This window comes from Drosophila tropicalis, unplaced genomic scaffold (assembly GCF_018151085.1).
Source record: "Drosophila tropicalis isolate 14030-0801.00 unplaced genomic scaffold, ASM1815108v1 contig_631, whole genome shotgun sequence".
In the NCBI taxonomy this organism is placed as follows: domain Eukaryota; kingdom Metazoa; phylum Arthropoda; class Insecta; order Diptera; family Drosophilidae; genus Drosophila; species Drosophila tropicalis.
This window is the reverse complement of record NW_027173111.1, coordinates 96471-120590: the sequence shown is the minus strand read 5'-3', so window position 1 is coordinate 120590 and position 24120 is coordinate 96471. Positions and strand designations below refer to the sequence as shown.

Here is a 24120-nt window from a genome sequence, read left to right as displayed (position 1 = left end):
CTTTGTCCTGTTTTCGATTTTGCAGTGCTTTGTGAACAAACCGTTGCTGGTGCACTCCCATTATGAGCCACTAGACTTGTTGTAGACAAATCGTAATGAGAAGCGTTTGGACTCCGCTGATTCTCCCTTTTACCTTGTTGCAAATTCCTTAAAGCCATTGAGTTACCTGGATCATGGACCAGCGAATGTTGCTTACCTCTACAATATTTGCACAAGAATGATGATGGACAGTTTTTGACCATATGCCCTGATTTCAGGCAGTTATAACATAAAACCTTTTCCCGGATAAACATACGACGTTCTGCACATGTTAAATCCAAAGAAAAAAGCAAAGCACGGACTGTGCACAAACGGAGGCAATCCTTTCGCCAAAGGAAGCAAGATCGCCAGGACACCACCGCAGGCTCTTCACTCGGCCCCGCCAGCCATTCGAGGATTACTTGTCTCAGCTGGATGCGATGAAGAGACACCCAAACGGGCAAGGGAAGCAAGCCCTTGCAACACCGAAAGTGGAATCACACCGAAGAAGCTAAAAGGACCGCCGCAGGCACCAAACATTTTGATGGCCGAACTGGGCAAGATCTTAGACGAGATCATAGATGGCTCGGTTAACAAAAAGGCTCCCCCGACGCGCAACACAACCCAATGGATGAAGGAGGCACATCTTAAGATGAAATCCATTCACCTACAGGTAATGGAACAGATGCAGGAATATCCGGTGTCGCCAATCCAGGAGCGGACTCCAAGGACCCGAAGCCCCGCAGCAACAGCAGTATCATCAGGACCAGTAGTAGCTGAAACAACTCACGCAACGAACATCGTTGGAGGGAAATGGCACAAGGTGAAAAGCAAGCCTAGACCCATTAAAAAGAAGAGGCCAGACGTCATCATGGTGAAGTGTAAAGACCCAGCCAATTACGCGATGGTACTGAAGTCAGTCCACACAGACGCCGGAATCCAGCAGTTCAAGGAGAATGTATGTGCGGTTCGACGCACAGCAGCTGGGGAACTACTCCTACAGTTGACCAAGCCAGCGGACGACGCAACTGTTAAACTGCAGCAGGCAGTGAAACAGGCACTTGGAGACACCGCTGATGTCAAGGCGATCAGCGATAAGGCCATGGTAGAAATAAAGGATCTCGCAGAATTCCACACTGCAGATGATCTTCTGCTCGCCGTCCTGGAACTGATCGACGAGGATTTGCCGGCAGAATGTCACCCAAAGATGCGGAAAGCGTACAGCGGTACACAGACTGCAACTATGATGGTGAACCCGAATCTGGCGAACAAGCTGCTGCAGGCGGGCAAAATACGAGTAGGCATGTGCATATGCCGAGTACGCCTGAAGACTGAGCCGAGACGGTGCTACAAGTGTCTGGACTTTGGGCACACAGCAGCTCGGTGCAGAAGCAAGCACGACGCATCCAAGCTATGCTTCAACTGCGGTAGCAAGGATCACGCTTCAAAGCAGTGTGACCAGAAGGCAGCGTGCATACTTTGCACACGACATAAGCGGAACAATACGGCGCACAACACGCTCAGCAGAGCTTGCCCGTTGTTTGTAGAGGCTGGCAGTAATAGGAAGGATTAAGTTTCTACAGCTTAATCTAAACCACTGCAGGTCGGCACAGGACCTCTTAAAACAAACTGTGCGGGACCTGAAAGTAGATTTCTCAATCTTGTGCGAGCCATATTCCCATATACAGGACCACAGCTGGACGCAAAACCACCGTTATGGCGCGGCAATTTGGAGCAACAGCAGGACACATCTGGAGAATCAGCACAGCGCGGACGGATATGTAAGGGCGAGGTACAATGGAGTATATGTCTGCAGCTGCTACATAGCACCGAGCAAACACATCGACGAATTCTGCAGCATACTGGATGGATTAGTGGAGGACGCCAGAACCCACACGCCAACCATCATAGCCGGCGACTTCAATGCATGGGCAACGGAATGGGGTAGCCAAAGGACCACTAGAAGGGGCAGGGCCCTGCTGGACGCTTTTGCCACACTCAACATCAGTCTGCTCAACGTAGGCAACACTCACACCTACAATAAGGCTGGCAGAGGCTCCGTGATCGACCTCACGTTTGCTAGCCCCTGCCTAGCCCGCAGCGCGCAGTGGGCAGTTTCGGATATCTACACGCACAGCGACCACTTCGCCATTGTGTGCTCTATCAAGAGTTGTCCACCTGCTCACACACCAACGACGTTCTACAGCAGGGCCCCAAGCACGCTGAGCGAAGAAGCGTTATTCACCATGATGACCCAAGTGACAAGGAGCAGCAGCACGGACGCGGACACCCAGGCCAACCACATGAGCGACATTCTTCGCAGAGCATGTGATGCAGCCATGATACGCAAACGGCATGGACTCAACAAATGTAAGCCAGTACATTGGTGAAATGCCAGGATTGCGGATGCCAGGAGGCAATGTCATCAGGCCAGACGACGACAGCAACGTGCCCGCAGAATGCTCACGTTTCCGGAGCTGCTTGCAGACTACAAGCGGAAAAGAGCCAACCTAAATATGGAGATCAAGAGAAGTAAAGCGATGTGCACCGATATTCACAGATGTTGGTGAAGTCGTGGAAGCAGGGAAGAGGATAAACGTACATAAGGCCCCGGGCCCGGACGGGGTCCCGGCTCTTGTAATCAAACTGCTAGTTTGCAAACACGCGTCGACGTTTGTGGAACTTTTCAACACATGCATGCTGCAACGGGAGTTCCCTACAAGGTGGAAGCTACAAAGGTTGGTCCTACTTCCCAAAGGAGATAAAATAGATGACCCATCTGCATACAGACCCCTGTGTATGCTTGATGTGATTGGGAAACTTTTTGAGCGCATCATTTGCAACAGACTGGAGAAGGAACTGGAGCAACGTCATGGACTGTCGGACTGGCAGTTCGGATTCAGGAGGAAACGCAGCACTATCAACGCCATCAGTTCGGTGGTAGAGATAGCCGCTAAAGCCATCGAAGGGCAACGCTGGAAAGGCGGCAACAAAAAATACTGCCTTATATCAACGTTGGATGTACGGAATGCTTTTAACTCGGCCAGCTGGGACTCCATTATCGCGTCCCTAGAGCGATTAAACATATCTGAGTACATCATTAACCTGATATGCAGCTATTTCCGGGATCGGGTGCTACTCTACGACACAGCAGCTGGTCCACGGAAACACACCATCACAGGCGGAGTACCCCAAGGATCAGTGATCGGGCCAACATTGTGGAATGTCATGTATGACACTGTCCTGCGATTGGACATGCCAACTGACACTCGCATAGTGGGATTCGTGGACGACATCGCGATCGTCACTGTGGCCAAGGATATCCAGCAAGCGGAGGAAAACACCAATGCAGCAGTGTTCAGGATTCTGGAATGGATGGAGGCAAACTCACTATCCATAGCCGCACACAAAACCGAGGCCGTGCTCATAAGCAGCAGGAAAAAAGTGGAAACAGCCAGGATCGAAGTCGCCGGATGCTCAATAACATCAAAGCCTGCCATTAAATACCTTGGAGTCATGATGGACCATAGGCTAACATTCAAAGCCCACCTGCAGTATACCGCAGATAAAGCTGCGAAGGCCACGTCAGCTATAACTCGGCTCATGGCTAACGTCGGCGGCCCCAAGCAACGGAGCAGATGGCTCATCTCGACAGTGGTAAGGTCCATCATCCTATATGCCGCCGGCATATGGGCACCAGCGATGTCATCCCCCACCTACAGCCGGGACTGCAGATCGTCGTACCGAACATGCGCGCTCAGGACCATATGCGCGTTTAGGACAGTCTCCGAAGATGCCGCCTTGGTGCTGTCTGATATGGCCCCACTAGACCTCTTGGCTAACGAGGCTAGAAATAGAGATCCGCCGCCAGTTATAAGAGAGACGACTCTGACTAAATGGCAACGCAGATGGCGTGACTCAAACCATGGGAGCTGGACAAGGCGCCTTCTCCCCGACATTCGGCCATGGCTTAATCGCAAACATGGCCAGACTGACTTCTACCTGACACAGTTACTGACGGGACATGGATGCTTTAAATCCTACTTGCATAGGTTAAAACATGAGACGGATCCCTTTTGCACACACTGTGCGGGGAATATAGAAGACGCAGAACACGTCCTGTTTGTCTGTCCTAGATATTCTGCTGAACGGGAAGAGCTAAGCCTAGGCATTGGGAGGCCATTTATAGTCAACGACTTTATGGATATCCTACTTAGCTCGCAAAACAATTGGCTAGCTGTTAGCCACATGGCAGCAGTCATCATGCAATCCTTGCGTCGCGCTGAACGTCAGCGTAACCAAAATTCAGTTCTAGGTAAACTCTAGACGAGGCATACGTGCCATCTCCCCCTCGTGAAGTAGTACTTCAGCGTTGGTTCCGCGAGAGGGATACGGAGCATAGGGTAAGTTTTAGTGCGGTGCGGTGACCACTAACCAAGGTCGATACCAAGTCCCACACTTCGGCTTTCAATGCTTTCCCCCCCTATTTATAAAAAAAAAAAAAAAAAAAAAAAAACATGTTAAATCCATGAATTGTTGACAGCCATACAACTTATGATCCGTCGCCTGACATTTGGTGCAGCTGCCAGATTGAACTGCAACCATCGAGTGTGTGACCCTTTTTGTATGTATGATTTGCGTTGGCGTTTTGCCTCCAGACGCAATCTCCCGTTTGCTGAGCTCTAATTCCTCACAACGATCATCTAAGAACTTGAAGAATTCCTCCAGTGTGGGCGCCTCGTTGCCCATGCTGCGCTCAATCCACCTGCGCCGTGTGTCAGCGTCAAGCTTTTCCAATACCAGATATTGTATCCAGCAGTCCCGTCCTGTTTGATTGATCGCATCCAGACCGCGAACAATCTCATTTGTACCATCTGATACCTTGCGTAAGATAGATACATCAATTTTGTTTGTCGTTGGTAGACCCATAAATTGTTCCAAAAACGAGTTTACAATATGGCGTGGCCTATTGTACCTTTCCTTTAAGCGTTCCCAAGCTGTGTTGTAAGCCGTGTCAGTTATTGCCAGGTGCCGCACCAAGTTGGCAGCATCATCGACAAGCAGTGTTTTCAAGTGATGAAACTTTTGAGTGTTGGTTAACTCCCTTTTGTTGTGTATCGTGCTCTCATAGATATCTTGAAAAGCTGGCCACTCTGTGTAGAGTCCAGCGAACCGTTTTATTTGAATCTTCGGCAATTCGTTGCTATGCAAGAATGCCGTCGTGTTGTTTCCCGAAGTTGAACCCGAAGCAGCCACCTCACTGCGAGCGGGCATCGACAAGTTCGAACTGCTCTGGTTTGTAGCTAACTGTTCAAAGAGTTGTTGTTGTTGCAGCAAATGAACGATGTCGTCGTTATATGCGTGCAGACTCATGGCGCCATTGCTGTCGCCAGACAATGGTGCTTCTTGCTGTACCAGCCGTTTTTTTCCTAGAAGTAAAGAATATGCCTTCTAGTACTTCTCCTCGTAGGTCACGTGATCGACCTCTGGATCCACATAGCCGTCCACATCTTCCAGTAGGGCTATGGAATCCCCTATTCCATTAAATTCCTTCCACACGGACTGGAGTTGATCCATCCGAGCGGCTACCTCAGTAGTTGATATAGTTTGGGTTCTTTCCGACCAATCCAGAATTCTTGTGCTGCTGGCCTTGAGTCGGCTCCGTCGACCCACCAATGCCTTTAGTTCTTCCATTGCAAAGAACTATTCCAGAGTAATAACCCACCAAACTTTCCAATAGATCCAAAGAAATTCGAACGAAAAGCACCTTATTCGAACGAAAACCGATTCCCTTATCCGGCTCGAATGACCAAATTATGATTTGGCCTAGCAGTGGACTGTACCTTTAAATTAATTTGATAATTTAACCTTGTGATTCTTTGCTACTGAATCAGTTGAGTGCCAATTTATTACTGAACGAAAAAGAGAGAAAAGCGCCGACGCAGCAGCGCACAGATATGTGTGTGTGTACAATGCTTCTATATGTGTCGATTCTTATAAATACATGTGACTTATCGATAAACGCAATCCGTTCATGAACAATGATACTAATGCATTTTTTACTTTCTCAAAGGCATCGAGTTCGGCTTCACCGAATCGGATTTCAATCTTGCTTGAGACATTCTTTGTAGCTCTGCCATGTTCTCCTCTCAATAACGCCGTCAAGGGTCTAGCTAACTTAGCAAAATCTTTGATAAATCTTCTGTAATAACTAGCTAATCCCAGGAAGGACCTTAGTTGTTTTAGGTTCTTTGGTATGGGGAACTTTTTAATGGCTTTAATTTTCTCTGGATTGGTTTTAACTCCTTCCCTTGAGATAACTACGCCTAGGAAGTCAACACTGTGTCTTAGGAATTTGCATTTATCTACTTGGACCTTCATATTTGCTTTGGACAAGGTAGAAAATACTAGAGCTAGATGTCGGAAATGCTCTTCCTCAGATTTACTGAATATTATTATATCATCAATGTAGACATAGCAAACTTTTCCAATCAGGTCTCTCAAGATGTCATCGAGAGCTCTTTGGAATATTGATGGGGAATTTTTTAGACCGAAGGGGAGTCTTGTGAACTCGTATTTCCCTCCATTTACAGAAAATGCTGTTTTTTCAATATCAGATTCCTTAAGGGAAATCTGATGAAATCCGCTCTTTAGATCAAGAACAGAGAAATACTTATTGTTGCCCAACTGCGCAACCATTTCTCCGATTTCAGGGATAGGATACTTATCCGAAACTGTAACTGCATTAAGCTTTCTGTAATCAATGACCATCCTATATTTCTTATTCCCAACGCTGTCGCTCTTTTTAGGGACTATCCATACAGGGGAATTATAGGGCGACCGTGAGGGTCGTATTATACCATCTCGTAGTAATTCTTGTAGCTGGTCTTCTACTACTTCTTTGAGAGAAGCTGGGTACGGATAATGTTTGGTGTAGACTGGAGTGTCTGTTGTCGTTCGGATTTCTCCTTGGACATTAGTAGCATAAGTCAACTTCTTATTTGGGTCTGCGAAAAGCGATTCGTACTCCTCTTGGAGTGCCTTTAACCCTAGTTTCTGCTGATTGGTGAGCTCCTCTGATTCGATCGTATGGACCTGATGAGCTCGCATCTGCTTTACTTTAACAACGTGAGAGTTGTTGACAAATAATAGATCTTTCCCTATATCAATAATGGCGTTTAATTCTCTTAGTGTGTCATTACCTAGAATCCCATGGAACAGATTCAAATTAGGTAATAAGAAGAAAGTTATAGGTTTGTTGGGTTCGTTAAATAAACCCAAATGGATATGGCTGGTGATTAGAATGCTACCACTTACGGTGTTCGCGTAAAACTTGTGTTCATTTGTTTTGACGTTTTTGGCTATTTCTGGTTGGACATAGTTTTTGTTGGAGCCGGTGTCTATTAAGAAATTGTATGCGGTTCCGTCTTTGTCCCGGACAACAAAGTACGGCAAAGAGGAACACTTTAACCTAAAAAATTAACGGTGTCCTCAATTTGTGGCTGTTGAGATTCCTGTGATTGTGATTTGGTTTCCTCTTTATTCTGCGGGACTAACTCTGAGTTGTCCCCTTGTGAGGTAAAATATTCCTCCTGCTGTTGATATTCACGAACCTCAGAATATGGGACTAATTCGTAAAGGTCTTCTTGGCCTTGGTAAGCAGACTGATAATCGGACATATCGGAGTAATGCTCTTCTTGAGGCGGTATGGTGATATATTGTTCACCTGACATACCGGTTTCGATATGGAATTGCCTCTGTAATTTATTGGGAAAATTTCCGGTGGACTGGTTGACTCTTTTGAGAGCAAATTGTTGTGGTGAATTAGCGTTTGGCTTGTTCATGTAGTCAACTTTTTTTGTTAGAATAGAGCCGTCGACATCCATAGGAGTTGGTGCCGGCTGAGGCTTCGGAGCAAATGGCCTCGGTGGTGCATTGAAAAACATGGGGTTTTTCGTTTGAGGGAATTTATTTTGGGGAATGAACACGTTTTGCATTGGTTTTTGATTATAAAAGTTGTTGTTATTATAAGGTTTTGGTGGAATTGCCGGTATGTATGATTGTTGAGGTTGCAAGTAATTTTTTGCATAATGCGGGGGTTTTGGTCCTACTGGTGGACGAGTGTCACGATGGCTGATATTGTTCCTAGCCCTTTTATTGTCCAACATCTCGCACAGTTGCAATGCATGCCTCAGATCTCTGGGTTGAGCTAAGCTCATTCTGTCTGATAGATCTCCGTTAAGACCGTGAATATGAAGGTATCTAGAGCCCTATCTCTGACCTGTTTTGCCATGGCTTCCATAGTCTCGGGAGTGTAACCCAGTGTTTCGATTTGGTCTAGTATTAAAGACATCTGTTGGTAAACGGCGAAGTAAAATTGATGAATGGATGCGCCTTTCTGGGTCATGGTGAATAGCTGATATTCTAGAGTGCTTAAATCTCGTTTGTCTGAGTACTCAGATAACAGACACTGAGAGATTGCACCCCAATGTAAAGCAGTGCGATATACTTTCAACAGTGTATTCGCATGGCCTGTAATTTTGCCTCGAATGGTTACCAGAATTGCAAAGTATTTAGGTGTTCCCTGAATGGGGGCGTACAATTCCATCAGACGTGTGGCGGAAGCAAACCATGTTGAGAATTCTTCACGACTACCTGAGAATTTGTCAAGATTTTTTACGATATCTGGCACTTTGTCTAATTCATGCCAGTTATCCTGGACGCTAGCTGTCTGGCCCCTAAAGGGAATATGTCCTGGCTGAGAAAAATTTAATTGTTTCACTATTTCCTGTAGCTGAGATGACAAAATTGTTTGGATAGCTACATCTAATCCTTGTATCGACAGTGCCTCTATTCTATTTACGGCTGCTGCACCTGAGGTGGATGCTTTCGGAGCATCGGAAGCTGCTGCCTGACTACCACCCTGCTGGAGGACTGCTGCTTTAACCCAGTTGTCATTAGTCATTTTGGAAAAAAATATTTCGAACCAGGTTTCTTTCAAGGAAATAAGTGTTACGATATCGCGAAATGGTTTTTGGTACTTAAATACTTAGTTTGTGGTATTATGCAAATTTTTCAATATTAGATGATTATTCTCTTTTTTTTTCAAAATTATTTTTTTAAATCTTAATTTGTGGTATTATGCAAATTTTTCAATATTAAATGATTATTCTCTTTTTTTACAAAAAATTTTTTTTTTAATTTTGAATTATTTCTTTCCTCTTTTTTGGGATTACTTATTGCTAGTTTCTTTTTCAATTTTTGATTCTTTTTTCTTGAGTGAGAAAAAAATTTAATTAAGGATTTTATAAATATTTTAGCTTGTGTTTTTCTTTTTCCTTTTTAAATTTAAACTTTTGGTTTTGGTTCACAAATTTTTTCTCACTGTGTTTACACAAATTCTTTTTTCTTTTCTTAATTTTCTTTCACTTAGAATTATTTTGCTTAACTTACATTATTAATAACATCTTCGGTGTTTGTACTGATCGGCTCGCTTTTCCAACGTTGAAGGTACTAACGCTCCTGGGCAAACACGTTTGGGTTATCAGTTTTCCTCTGAACCTTGGAGGATCTTGGATCTGATCTTGGAGGAAATTGCAGCGATAAATTTGACCCTGTCTGATTCTTAGTGTAGTTCAATATAGTGTTTTTATTTCATTGACACTTTAAGGCATTTAACGCGTTTTCTCGGTCACGACCACTGATATCTTTCACTAACACTCGATCAAGTTTTATTTAGCAGGGTCCCTGCTCGGGCGCCAATTAAACACTTCCTTCACTCACGGTATAAAAAAATATAATTTTTATTTAAAGTCACTTTACAATTACAACTTAATGATAACTGAAAGATTCTGACTGAGTGAATTCCGCGGAGCTAAAGCGAAGTTTTACCGGATGGTTTGGACTTAGGCTTAAGACTGATTTTCTATGATTTGATTATGTTAGATGAAGGCTTGGATAATTGACGTCGTCGCAGGCGGCGGCGTTGGCTGAGTCCAATAGTCCACTAAGAGCGTGGGACCATTCTTTGTTTACACAAGTGTTCAGGACCATTCTTTGTTTATTGCCGAAATTTGTGGGGTGATTCTGGGTATCAGGTTTGTTGTTTATCCTAACGATCGGACTGTTGCTGGGGATAGGCGATCATGCGACAAATTGGCATCTGACGATTGAGTGGGGTGACTTGTTGTTTATCCTAGCTATCGGACTGTTATTTGAGACAGGCGATCATGCGACAAATGGGCATGTGACGACTGGGTGGGGTTGACCAATGGGAATTGCTTGTGATGATGAAATAGGATCGGCCAATGGGCATGTGTTGACGGACTTGGGTTTTATGGTATAAGTACTTGACTTGTTATGATAGAAGTGCTTAACTTATACAAGCCTACGTGCAAAATTTCAGCTCTGTAGCTCTCACGGTCTCGGTGGAGTTTGCGTTGATCCAGACGGACGGACGGACGGACGGACGGACATGGTTATTCGAACACGTCTCGTCGTGTTGATCAAGAATATATATACTTTGTATGGTCGGAGATGCTTCGTTCTATGCGTTGCACACTTCTGACCAAAATTAATATACCCTTTTTGCAAGGGTATAAAAACTAACAACAAGACGAGTGGTGCCATCTGAAGTCAGTCAAATCTTCGATCCTCTTGGGTTGGTTGCACCGGTAGTGATAAGAACGAAAATGATTCTTCAACATGTTGCTACCGAACAAATTGAGATGGATGGTGACATTCTGCCGTATTTGGAGTTGAAATGGGAAGCCTACCAAGAGGATGTACAGGCATTTAACCACGTTAAAATTCCAAGGTATATTTTTGATGGCAACTTCCTCACTACAAAGGAACTGCATACATTTGTTATAAAATTTGCTATAAAAATGGCCAAATTTTCAATTCGAGAGTGGGCATGACATTTCCACATGCTTGTGGCTAATCGGTTGACCAAAATACATGCAGTATCACATCCAGGTAATGGCGATGTGTCATCAGCGCTCAACGCAGCTGATGTTCTGTCTCGAGGCATATTAGCAGCCCAGCTTAGAGCACATACATTATGGTTGTATTGGCCTCTATTTTTGCATGGAGCACAACGTGGGTGGCTAGCACCATTCAAGCCTACAGAGCACACGATGGATATCGCTGAGAAGAAAACCAAGGTATTCAGCATGGTGGCTGCCACTGCAACCAACACGAGTGAATGGATATATACGGTAAATCACAGAAAGAAGCAGAATAGGAAACCAACAACTCAATTAGAGTTGGAAGAGTTAGACCAAGCACGAAGAATAATCATCAACCAAATTCAAGAAACAGGATTTGCATATCAATTACGACACTTAAAGAAACGACCTGATCAACCGCTGGATCCCAAAAGCACGGTGGCAACATGGCTCTAATTCTGGATGAACATTCAATCATACGAGTAGCAACTAGGCACCAGTACCAACGAAAACAAGGAATCCATATCTTTTGCCGCATAATGATCCGGTGGTAAAAATGATGCTACAGAAACTTCATGATAGGAATCTTCATTGTGGACATGAGGCAGGGCTCCGTAACATGCACCAAGTACCGGCCTCAGTTCTTTAAACAAGTCATGGGCGACTTACCTTACAAACTTTGTTGGAGCAAACAACCAACTTAAGGAGCTGACCGAATAAACCCAGAAACGGCAGCAGGTAGTATCAAGGAATTTTGCAATCAAAAAGGAGTGCAAATTAAGTTCATACCACCACGGTCTCCACATTTCGCTGCGGTAAAGTCCGCTAAGCATTTACTGTTAAAAAACGTATCGACAGCAACAACTGTCTACCATCATTGTCAATGTTGAAACAGTGCTGAACTCTCGTCCGTTAACCCCAAACTCAGACGATCCCAACGACGTGACAGCTCTAACCACAGGCCATCTATTAATCGGAGAACCATTAGTAGCCCAACCAGATGCAGAGCCAGTAACACAACGATCGATTCCAGAGCAATGGGAATAAGTGCAACGACATAAGCACACATTCTGGACACAGTGGTCTCAGGAGTACCTACAAGAATTGCAGGGTACATCTAAATGGAAGAAACCATATAACAACGTCAAAGAAGGCATTATGGATAAAAGTTATAAAACGCAAAATCGAGACAAATGACACAGAATCGATCTCCCAGAAAACCCTGATATGGAGGACACTGCAGAACATTGCGAACGGCTTACTTGGTGTGCTGGAGATGTCAGGCACGATTCGAATGGTTAAATCAAATGAAGACTACTTATTGAACTTGCTGCAAAACCAAACATCCGTAATTAACTCAACGATAAATATCACTAAGCGAACGAAGCCACAATTGAAAATCGGATGAAACTAATTGAACAACAAATGAACGACATAACCAAACATGCGGTAAAGGCATTGCAATGGCTTATCACACTAACTACTCAGATGATAGTGATTGCACGGAATTCGCAACGAATTCAAACCAAAATTTCACGAGTATGGGCATCTGCTTATCATAGCAAAACGGGCACGTCACTTCTATCACCAGGCCAGCTTTCGGAACATCTGAACCATTTTCCGTTCGGTTTGGATTTGCCAGTTCCAGATAACGACGCCTTGCAATTATATGGCTTATTGAAGGCACAAGACACAATCGCAAACAATCATGTGATATTGAAAGTCACGTTTTCGTTGATGGCAACGCAGGCAGTGCAACTGTATAACCTGATACCCATTCCAGCAATTGGAACTCATTTGATTATAATCGTGAAAATTAAAATTCCTATTAATGCTGTTAACAAAGAACAGAATCAATACCTTGGGCTCTCAAGAGCAGATTTGGAACAATGCCATCAGCTCAATAACGAGCAATATATTTGTTGTTAATTATATTTTGAAACGCTTATTAACTTTATTTGGATTTTTTCATAATAGTATGTTTTACAATGTTCTTATTGTCGGCGTGGTCTTTTTTCGAGTGTGGACCTATCTTGTTAAACTGAGAATACATTGAAATAATCGAAACTTAAAATTCTAGATGTATCGATATTGTTTGAGGCCTCTTACTACGATACAAATAAGCTACGACATAGCGGCCCCTAGTGCGAAATCCCTTTTTTGAGCACGATCCTTCTCATCGTAGCGCTTGACTCCTATTTTGCATAGACGGTTGACCGGACGACGATACGTGTTTTTAGCCGTCTTCAATTCGACGACGGGTACAACTCCATCTTCACCTGGAAAAACTTTCATAACTCGACCGAGCGGCCATTCGCCATTCGTCGACCTCCAAGTTTGGCACATCTTTATGCCATTTCTCCCGATGTATATGTGTGGGAAGATATTCTTTAATGAAACGTTTCCAGAAAGAGTCTGGAACTGCGAGATTCTCCAAGCTCGTTTTTCCATTGTATTGGAAGTAAAGTTGCCTGGGCCATGGAGTATGCAGCTTTGCGGGATACAAATATCGTTTGGACACAGACCAAGTTCGCCGTCGGGGTCATCAGATTCCAGTATATACGGCCTGCTGTTGACCAGATATTCTGCCTCCATAAAAGTCGCTAGTCGCTCCCAGCAGCCTCCGAAATTTGGTGCATTTGCTGGAATGAAATTCCAATTCCGGCACACTCATCCAGGTCCTCTAGGGCTTCTTGTAACTCTCGTGCGGCTAATGTGCCGCCATTATCTGACCAGATGATTTGTATAGGTCCACGTCGAGCCATCATTCTACGAACTGCCATTATGCAGGAATCGGTGTCTAGGGAGTGGGCATTTGCTGGAATGCATTTGCTGGAATGAAATTCCAATTCCGGCACACTCATCCAGGTCCTCTAGGGCTTCTTGTAACTCTCGTGCGGCTCCGCGAAAATTTGTGCCATTATCTGACCAGATGATTTGTATAGGTCCACGTCGAGCCATCATTCTACGAACTGCCATTATGCAGGAATCGGTGTCTAGGGAGTGGGCATTTGCTGGAATGCATTTGCTGGAATGAAATTCCAATTCCGGCACACTCATCCAGGTCCTCTAGGGCTTCTTGTAACTCTCGTGCGGCTCCGCGAAAATTTGTGCCATTATCTGACCAGATGATTTGTATAGGTCCACGTCGAGCCATCATTCTACGAACTGCCATTATGCAGGAATCGGTGTCTAGGGAGTGGGCTATCTCCACGTTGATTACTCTGGTAGTCGCCTGACTACCTGACTATGTGAGGTGTTTTGAGGCTCTAGTTCCTCTTTCTGCTTTGGTGTAAAATGGATCGAAATAATTGACGCCTGTTGCTGTAAATGGTTTTTTGTGGGTGAAAAACCTTTCATCGGGCAGAAATCTTATTTTTGGTGTTTGTGGTTTTGGCTTTTTGCGTTTACATCAAACAAAAGCATTGATCGTCGTTCTGATGATCCTATTTAATTTTGGCATCCAGTATGCCTTCCTGAACTGATGTACTACTACCTGTATTCCGACATGTGCGTCGACATGTATTTTATTGATCAGCATCCGAGAAAAGAAATGTTTGCCATCGAGAACAACTGGGCTTTTGGTATATGTCGATACATCTTTTGCACGTTCTATTCTGCTATCCACTCGCATTATGCCATTGTCATCCAGGCGTACACAATATTTTGACAACCTCCATTTTGAAGAAGGTTTTCCGGTTTTTAGGCTGATTAGATCGTCCTGAAATAGTTGTTGCTGTACAACCTTCCACCAGACAGTTTCCGCCCATTCAATTTCGCCGACACTTAACTCATTTAACTTTCGATTACCTTTTAACCGTTTCGTTAAGTTATTTATGTATCTCCCAATCCAAGCAGTACTGCGAATCAATTTATTGTATCCGGAAATTCTTTGTATGAGTATATCCATTGGATGCTTCATCTCTTGAAGCACCATTACGACCCCGTTTGGTCGAATTCTTCTATAATGGGTTTTTGAAGATCCCACGTGGATTCGGGTCTTTGAAGAAATTCGGGTCCCGTCAACCACCAAAAAAGTTTATGCTTTGGTATGTTGTCACGCGTTATGACGTCAGCGATGTTTTTATTTGTTAATAGACAGCGCCACTCTGATCTTACCGATTTTTCACAAATCTCACCTATTCGATTTGCGACAAAAACGTCCATACGTTTATCGCTGTTAATCCAGGTAAGAACCGTACGTGAATCAGTCCAAAAGTAACGTTGATCTATATTGATTTATCATTTCAGCCAAACGGCATCCCAGTACGGCGGCCATATTTTCCAGTTTTGTTATAGTTATATGTTTGATTGGAGAAACCCTTGCCTTAGATGCAATTAGTGACACATCAAATTGACATCCTCATTAACGTAGCTGCATCTGATATAACTATTCCGAAAGTGGAAACGATGGCCGCCGTACTGGGATGCCGTTTGGCTGGTTTCGGAATAGTTATATGATTGATTGGAGAAACCCTTGCCTTAGATGCAATTAGTGACACATCAAATTGACATCCTCCTTAAAGTAGCTGCATCTGATATAGGCAACTGAGAAATATGCTTTTGCACTTGCGTCATTAAATATGTGTATTTCAACGCGATCGGCATTGTTCAGACTAGAGCTATAACATCTTGGAATTTTGGTGCCCTCAATTGATATTAATGCCTTTATCCAATTTCGCCATTTGTTTATTAAATCTCCCTTGATTTGGTCATCCCAGCCTATTCCAGACTCACATACGTCTCGCATAAGGATTCGTCCTTTAATTGTGACTGGTGTCATGAGTCCCAATGGGTCATATAGCAAATTAACTACTGACAATACATTCCTCTTTGTTGGTGTAACTTTGCTAGAAAGCAGATCATCTGTAACTTTATGCATTACCGTAGTGAAGCACGTGAAGAATGCTTTAAGAGATCTTTCTCTCCATAAGAAACATTGTGCTGCAGTATCACATTCTGTAATGCTCACCTGAGTGAACATTTCGCGAATGTCTGCTACGACTGCTACCGCATGTAGCCGAAATCGTATCAAAATTCCTATTATAGACGTTGACCAGTCTGGGCCAGTAAGCAGGTTGCTATTGAGGGACGTACCGTTGCAAGAAGCCGCAGCGTCGAACACAAGTCGAACCTTTGCCGGGTTTATTTGGGAAAATGACCCAAGTTAACATTTCAAACCAGCACCTTGCTGCTTGTTTGAGCTCATAAATTGCTTTATTCAATTTACATACATTCCCATTATTGCAAATAATTCCCTCAGGGACTTTCATATATTTCTTCTTTTAGCATACCATTTAGAAATGCTGTTTTAACATCCACATGATGTACTTTAAAGCTATATATTTAACAGCAATAGATAACACAAGTGGAAGACTAGGAATTCTAGCAACAGGTGCGGATGTTTCATCATAATCTATTTGATATTTTTGTGTAAAACCGCTTATCACTTCTACTTCGTCGTCAAAAATTGTGTGAGCATTGAAAAGATAATTATTATAACTTGATTCCTCTTAGTCAAAGAAAATAAGAAATTCACCTTTTATTATTCGTTCTCTCGTTCAGGTGCACAACATTCCATACTCTCATTCTGGAAATTATCTTGGCTTGCTTTCCAATTAAACAAGCTTCACATATATCGTCTGTAGGATTAACTTTATCAAGTAGTCTATTAGCTTGAAACAAATTGTTTCTTCTTTTTTCTAACATTTTCCCCATACTTATATGATATAAGTTATATCGCCCAATCTTTCATGCCAAAATGTATATTCATTTTCAGTTTTTATATCAAATTTATAAGCTTCGTATGCAAGGATGAAATTCACATTTGTTTTTAACTTATTATTGTAGCAATATATATTAATATTAAGTATATCTTACTCTTTCCCCCCAGTGCAATATGTTTAGAATTAAGTATATCTTACTCTTTTCTTTGTTACAAATTAGTTTTAAGTTTTATGCAGTGGTACAGTACGAGAAGCGTGCTGTCTCACTTTAAAGAAAAGAACAGAAAGGTTCAAATAAAAAGAATGAGAGCGGCTCAGTTTTTATGGAGAGCTCACCAAAGATAGACGTGTTTTACTCGCTATAATTTCAGAAGTGGTCATAGTTAACCCAGTGAAAAAAAAAACAGTGAAAAAGCTTAAATTTATCAAAGAGAAAAAAAATATTAAAAAACAATAATGGATTCAATAAATCCTGATGATTTTTCGAAGTCCCAGCTACAAATCTGGTGCAAAAACCTAGGTTTACCAGATACTGGCACTAAAAATGTGCTAGCCGAACGTTTAAACCAACTCAGCCCTGTAGTGAGAGGGCAACATCCAAAAGATGGAGCTGCTCCTAACGGAGGACTAAGTAAACGCGCGGATCCCCCTGAAAAAGATTGCTTGGAGCACCTAAAGAGCATTTTGTATACATCGGACGATGGCGCCGTTAAGACGCATAATTTCGAGGCAGACTTCGAGGCAGACTTGTTCCAAGGTCAACAGCAGCAAGAAGTAACGGCAAACGAACAGAACGAAGCAGAAAACGAACAGAACGAAGCAGAAAATGAACAAATCGATGCAGAAAGCGAGACGCAGACAGAAAACGAGAGCATTCTGAATGAACCGCAAGAAATATCGAAAGCAACAAATGAGAAGTCAAATGAAAAGAGTAACGACGGAGAGTACAATTTGGAAAAAAAGCTGGAACTACTTTGCAAAGAAATCGAACTGGTTCGTAGAGAGAACGAGTTTTTGCGCCTTGCTGGCAACCCTGAGTCTGGCCACTCAAGCAGCTGGCTGGCGACGAAGACAGGTGACCAGGTCTTGGCCAAAGATGTGAAAGATTTTGTACTCGATTTTGACGGTAATGGAAATGTTTATAGTTGGATATCTTCCGTGCTTCATTTGGAAAGATCATTCAACTTGAAGAAAAATAATTTACGTTTGCTTGTCTTCGGTAAACTAAAGGGCAAAGCTTTGGATTGGATACACTCAAACCCTGAGTGTTTGTGTCAGCCTGTGAAAACCATATTCGATGCCATGGGAAAAGTCTTCGGATCAAAGAAGACCAATGTAATAATTCGAGGAGAGTTTGAGGCACGCAAGTGGTGCGTCGGCGAACCTTTCCTGAATTACTTTAACGACAAAGTTGGCTTGGCTGGCGGCTTGCGTTTGCCGGAGGACGAGATGGTCGAGTATATTGTTGACGGGATACCAGACCGTCACTTGCGAGATGGCTTGTATGCAACGTTTTGGGTCTAAGGATGACGTGTTGGCAGCATTTGTCCACATAGTGCTGCAGCGGGAAAAACAAGTATCTCTGCCAAATGTTTCCGCAAAGAAGAAGCCCACATTCAGGTGCTTCAACTGTAAATGTCTGGGTCACCTAGCAGCAGAATGTAACAAGCCAATAAGAGCAACTGGTGCTTGCTTTGGATGTGGTGAAATGGGTCACCGAGTGGCAGATTGCAGTCAAAATAAGAAGAAGCCCGCAGCAATATCAGTAAGTTTGGATAATATAAGAGTTGTAAAAGTTCACATAGGTAATGATGTATTTTCACTAGGATGCCTCATATACTCGGGAAGCGCAGTTAGCTTAATTAAAAATGAGTTCGTTTCAGATGAAATTAAATTGGAACCCGGTCCTGAACATGCATATTTTGGTTTAAATAAAAGTAAACTTGAAGTCTTTGGAAGTATTTTATGTTACGTTGAAATATTAAATAAAAATGTTTGCGTTCGACTACTGATTGTTTCCAACGAGTCTATGGGAAATCCAATACTGTTAGGTAGAGATTTTATGAAAATATGTACGGCTAAAATTGTACTGCAGCTTGACGATGATCTGTGTAAAGAGTCAATGGCCGAAAGTATTAAGTTAAGCCATGACTTGAGCAAAGAAGATAATTTTGAAAACCAAATGCTAAATATTGATTGTGACGTGGTAAATTCAAAATATTCTGTTGGCAAAAGTTAAAGTTTCAATGAAACGACAATGTTTGAAAATATTTTTTCTAAATTTTATCTGGAAAGAATGGGATCTGTTTGTGGAATTAATAGAAAAAAGAGATTTTTAAGACTTGCTGTTAAGTTTAATTATTTAAAATCCACGTTAAAAGGCGAAGCAAGGAGCATGGTAGCTCATATATTGTCAGGTTAAGCTGACAATTATAGTGCCGCTTGGGAACTGTAAACCAAGCGATATGAAAATAATCGGAGGGTATTTTCCGGATCGTTGATTTACCGATGATCAAAAATGAATCGGCAATGAGTGTTAAAGGAGTGTGACATAATTAATGAGTCAGTACACTTAATTAAAACATTTAAAAAAACTTGTCCGATGAAGTTGACGTGATATTCGCTCAACACATATGCACTTCGAAAATTTGACAGAGATACTCCATAAGGCAGATACAATTGCTATCTGATGTCATGGAATACTTGGAGCAAAAATATTGTTCGCTTAGTGCCATGAGCAAAGAAAACAAAAAACCGTTACAGAAATCGTCGACTTCGGTGTTCGAAGATTGTTGCAGGGCATAAGGCGTATAAGTGCTATAAATTTAAAGGTTTGACACCTATGGAAAGGTCATACCTTTGCCCAAAGGCCAAAAAAGTACAGATTTGCACAAGATGCTTGAACCATTCATGTAATAAAGTATGCACAAATGAAATGGTCTGTTCATTGTGTAGTAAGCGAAAAAATACCTTACTCCATTTTGAAGAAAAATAGGAGAGTTAATACTTGTGTAACGGCACAATCAACACTGTTGACTACAGCTCTAATACAAGTAAAAAATGTAAATGGAGGATATGAGACTCTAAGAGCCCTTATTGATAGTGGTTAACAGAGTACGATTTTGTTTGAAGAAGCGGTTCTAATACTAAATTGTACGTGTCGTAAAGAAAAGCCAAAAAATCAAAATATAAGATAAAAATAGATGTGAAGACGCGGAATCCATGGAAAGAACTTCTTAAGGTTGAGGCAATTGTGTTGCCAAAGTTAATGAAAGCTCTTCCAATAAAAAGGGTAAGCGTGGATATGTCAAAATGGCAATCCAATGTACTTGCTGATCCTATCTTTAATAGTGTTGGGAGAAGAAGAACGGTAAAAGTGAGAATAAATACAACACAATTCAATACAACCTAAAAGGTTCATGCATGGCATAATTAGAAGAACAACGACTAAGGGATAAAGTTATCAAAGGATGTCTACTCCGTCTACATGGTACCGACAGATTTACCAATGAAAAAACAATGTTTGAAAATATTTTTTCTAAATTCTATCTGGAAAGAAATCGACCAAATGAACCAAAGGTTAAATGCGAAATGAAACTCACAATCAATGACATAAGTCCGTTTAGGTGTAATCCAAGACGACTATCTTATAGCGAAAAGGCTGAATTGCAAAAAATAATTCACGAATACTTAAGCAAAGAATATATTAGACCGAGTGAGTCAGAATATGTTTCCCCAATCGTGCTCGTAAAAAAGACTACAGGTGAACTTAGAATGTGCGTTGATTTAAGAAAATTAAACAAGGCGACTTCAAATGATAGTTATTCTATTCCACTTATTGATGATCTGTTAGATAGACTTGCAGGAAAAACCTTATTTTCGAAACTCGACTTAAAGAATGGGTTTTTTTATGTATACATGCATGAGGATTCAGTGAAGTTTACGTCATTCACGACACCGCTTGGTCAGTTTGAATTTCTTCGTATGCCATTTGGCCTCAGGAATGCGCCGTCCACATTTCAAAGGTTTATAAACAGGATATTTGCCGATATGATTAGGGATGAAAAAGTTATTATATATTTAGACGATATTATGGTAGCAACAAAAGATTTTGATACGCATCTAGAAATTTTAAAAAAAGTATTTGACCGATTGGTTGACAATAAATTGGAGTTGAGATTAGATAAGTGCGAATTTCTTCAGACGAATGTTAAGTACCTAGGGTATTCGATTACAGGCAAAGGCATCAAAGCTGACGATAAGGGTATACAAGCAGTAAAGGATTTTCCAGTTCCGACTAAAGTCAGCGAGGTTCAAAGTTTTTTTAGGACTATGTTCCTATGTTCGTAAATTTATTAAAGATTTTGCTACTATTGCCAAGCCATTTATGACCTAGTTAGAAAAGATAAAAAGTTCATGTTTGGGAACATCGAACTTAGTACGCTTGAAAATCTAAAGTCTAAGTTAACAGAGGCCCCAATAATTGCGCTTTATAGCCCAAATGATGAAACCGAACTGCATTGTGACGCAAGTTCTATTGGTTTCGGATCGATTTTGCTACAAAGGAAAAGCGATGGTAAATGGCATCCAGTTTTCTATTTTTCTAAAAGAACTACCGATGTGGAATCTAGATATCATAGCTTTGAGTTAGAAACATTGGCGATAATTTATTCGTTAAAACGATTTCGTGTATATTTGCAGGGAAAGCATTTCAAGATCTCGACAGATTGTAAGTCGCTTAGTTAACCCCAGAATAGCCCGTTGGGCTCTAGAGTTAGAAAACTACGATTATGTGCTAGAGCATAGGCCGGCAACGAGAATGAAACATGTAGATGCTTTAAGTAGAAATACTAACATTATGGTTGTGGAAACTAACTCATTTGAAGATAACTTAGTAATATGTCAAAACCAAGATAATGAAATTTTAAGATTAAAGTCAATGTTAGAAAGGTCTGAACACAGTTCGTATGAAATGCGAAACGGTTTAATTTATAAAAAACTACAAAATGGTTGCCTTGCTTTTTACGTCCCGAAAAATATGGAGTCACATGTCCTGTTTAAATATCATAATGAGTTAGGCCACACAGGCATTGACAAAGTTGTATTGGTTTCCAAAGTTACGGAAAAAGTAGAGCAACATGTAAATAATTGCCTAAAGTGTATAGTCTTTTCGTCAAAAAATGGAAAACAAGAGGGTCATATCCACAATATACCTAAACCTGATGTGCCATTTGAAGTGGTTCATATCGATCACTTCGGACCAATCGATGTCAAAGGAAGCACAAAGAAACACGTATTAGTGGTGGTTGACGCGTGTACGAAATTTGTCAGACTTTACTTAGCGAAAACCACAAAATCTAAGGAAGCAATAGAAGCACTTAAAGAGTATTTTAGATCCTATAGTAGGCCAAAGTGCATAGTGTCGGATCGTGGAACGTGTTTTACGTCTAACGAATTTTCTAGCTTTTTAGAGTCTTGTAATATACAACATGTCAAAATTGCAACTGGTTCGCCGCAAGCTAATGGCCAGGTTGAAAGAATAAATAGAAGTCTAGGCCCTATGTTGGCAAAATTATTAGCCTCAGAAGAAAATGTTAGTTTTGGTCAGGCCATAGAGATAGAAGAGTATACCATAAATAACACTATTCATAGGTCATTGGGACAGCATCCAAGAGTCGTACTATTTGGCGTCGGCCAAAAAGGACGACAAGTAGATGAATTAAAAGACTACTTATAGAAGACAAGAAAAAGAAAAGAAACTTCAAGAGTATAATGAATGTCTAGCGAATCGAAAAAGACGAGGGCCAAAAGTTTTTAAGCCAGGCGACTATGTGGTAGTTAAAAATTTTGACACTCACAAAAGGGGTATCCAAAAAATTAGTGCCGAGATTCAAAGGGCCTTTTAAAATCGTTAAGTGCCTCGAAAATGATCGATACATTGTAAGTGACGTCGGATTTCAGCAGTCGAAGATTCCTTATACTGGAATTTGGTCTATAGCAAATATGAAGCCATGGTTCAATTGGTCAGATGGAACTAATAAAGTTAACGTAAATATAGAGAAAGATGAAAACACGAATGAACAGATAAAAATAAATACAAACCTAAATGTAAATGAAAATTCTGTTAAAGAAAAAGTCAGTATGTTAAGCAAAGAAATAAGTAAATTGGAAAGCGCTAAGAATGACAACAATACACAACTATAATACGAGAAGCAAAGGTCGTCATAAAGAAGACTAGGATCAGGTGGTCCTTACTGTCAGAATGGCCGAATTGTAGCAATATGTATTAATATTAAGTATATCTTACTCTTTCCCCCAGTGCAATATGTTTAGAATTAAGTATATCTTACTCTTTTCTTTGTTACAAATTAGTTTTAAGTTTTATGCAGTGGTACAGTACGAGAAGCGTGCTGTCTCACTTTAAAGAAAAGAACAGAGAGATTCAAATAAAAAGAATGAGAGCGGCTCTGTTTTTATGGAGAGCTCACCAAAGATAGACGTGTTTTACTCGCTATATTATTATTTGAATTCAAACTTTAAATCATGAACGCGAAACCTGGCGTGGTCGTTGCAATATGAGCTTCTGTGTTATTTTCTTTATTATTGTCATTTGCATAACAATTTATATACCCTTGCAAAAAGGGTATGTTAATTTTGGTCAGAAGTGTGCAACGCATAGAACGAAGCATCTCCGACCATACAAAGTGTATATATTCCTGATCAGCACGACGAGACGAGTTCAAATAGCCATGTCCGTCTTCCGTCCGACCGTCCGTCCGTCCGTCTGGATCAACGCAAACTCCTCCTAGACCGTAAGAGCTACAGAGCTGAAATGCACGTAGGCTTGTATAGACTGCAGGGGTTGTATATCTCGGATTCAGCCGGATCGGACCACTATATCATATAGCTCCCATACAAACCCCAAAGTCACGAACAGTGACTTTTCTCAATAACGTCGTTATTTTCTATGCTATTATCGTGAAACTATAAACGACTGTGCCAAATTTGATCCAGATCGGATGACTATATCATATAGCTCCCATAGGAACGATCGGTCGAAAACAGTGACTTTTAACGTTACTTTTAACGCGATTGCTTTCAAATTAAACATTTGTTAGTTTAATATATCTGTTAATGACTTTGCCAAATTTGAAAAAGATCGGGTGACTATATCATATAGCTCCCATAGGAAAACAGTGACTTTTGTAAATAACTTCGTTACTTTAAACGCGATTGCTTTCAAATTAAACATTTGTTAGTTTAATATATCTGTTAATGACTGTGCCGAATTTGATAAAGATCGGGTGACTATATCATATAGCTCCCATAGGAACGATCGGTGGAAAACAGTGACTTTGATCAATATCTTCGTTATTTCCTATGATTGTAGGCCATTCTTTCGCAAACATAAGCCTTTTTATATAAAA

General features: G+C 41.5%; 2 protein-coding genes across 2 annotated transcripts; one reads left to right on the top strand and one right to left on the bottom strand.

The window, feature by feature from the left end:
* Positions 1–307: 307 nt before the first annotated feature.
* On the top strand, positions 308–3797 carry LOC137578674 (uncharacterized). Its single transcript, XM_068292244.1, has 4 exons — positions 308–1557; positions 1622–2388; positions 2579–3675; positions 3741–3797. The coding sequence occupies exons 1-4, from the start codon at positions 308–310 to the stop codon at positions 3795–3797; spliced, it is 3171 nt and encodes a 1056-aa protein (XP_068148345.1).
* Positions 3798–4150: 353 nt separating this feature from the next.
* On the bottom strand, positions 4151–5391 carry LOC137578672 (uncharacterized). The gene is made up of 2 exons (XM_068292243.1): positions 4713–5391; positions 4151–4182 (listed from the first exon to the last, which is right to left on the bottom strand). Exons 1-2 carry the CDS (start codon positions 5389–5391, stop codon positions 4151–4153), a joined length of 711 nt encoding a protein of 236 aa, XP_068148344.1.
* Positions 5392–24120: the final 18729 nt, after the last annotated feature.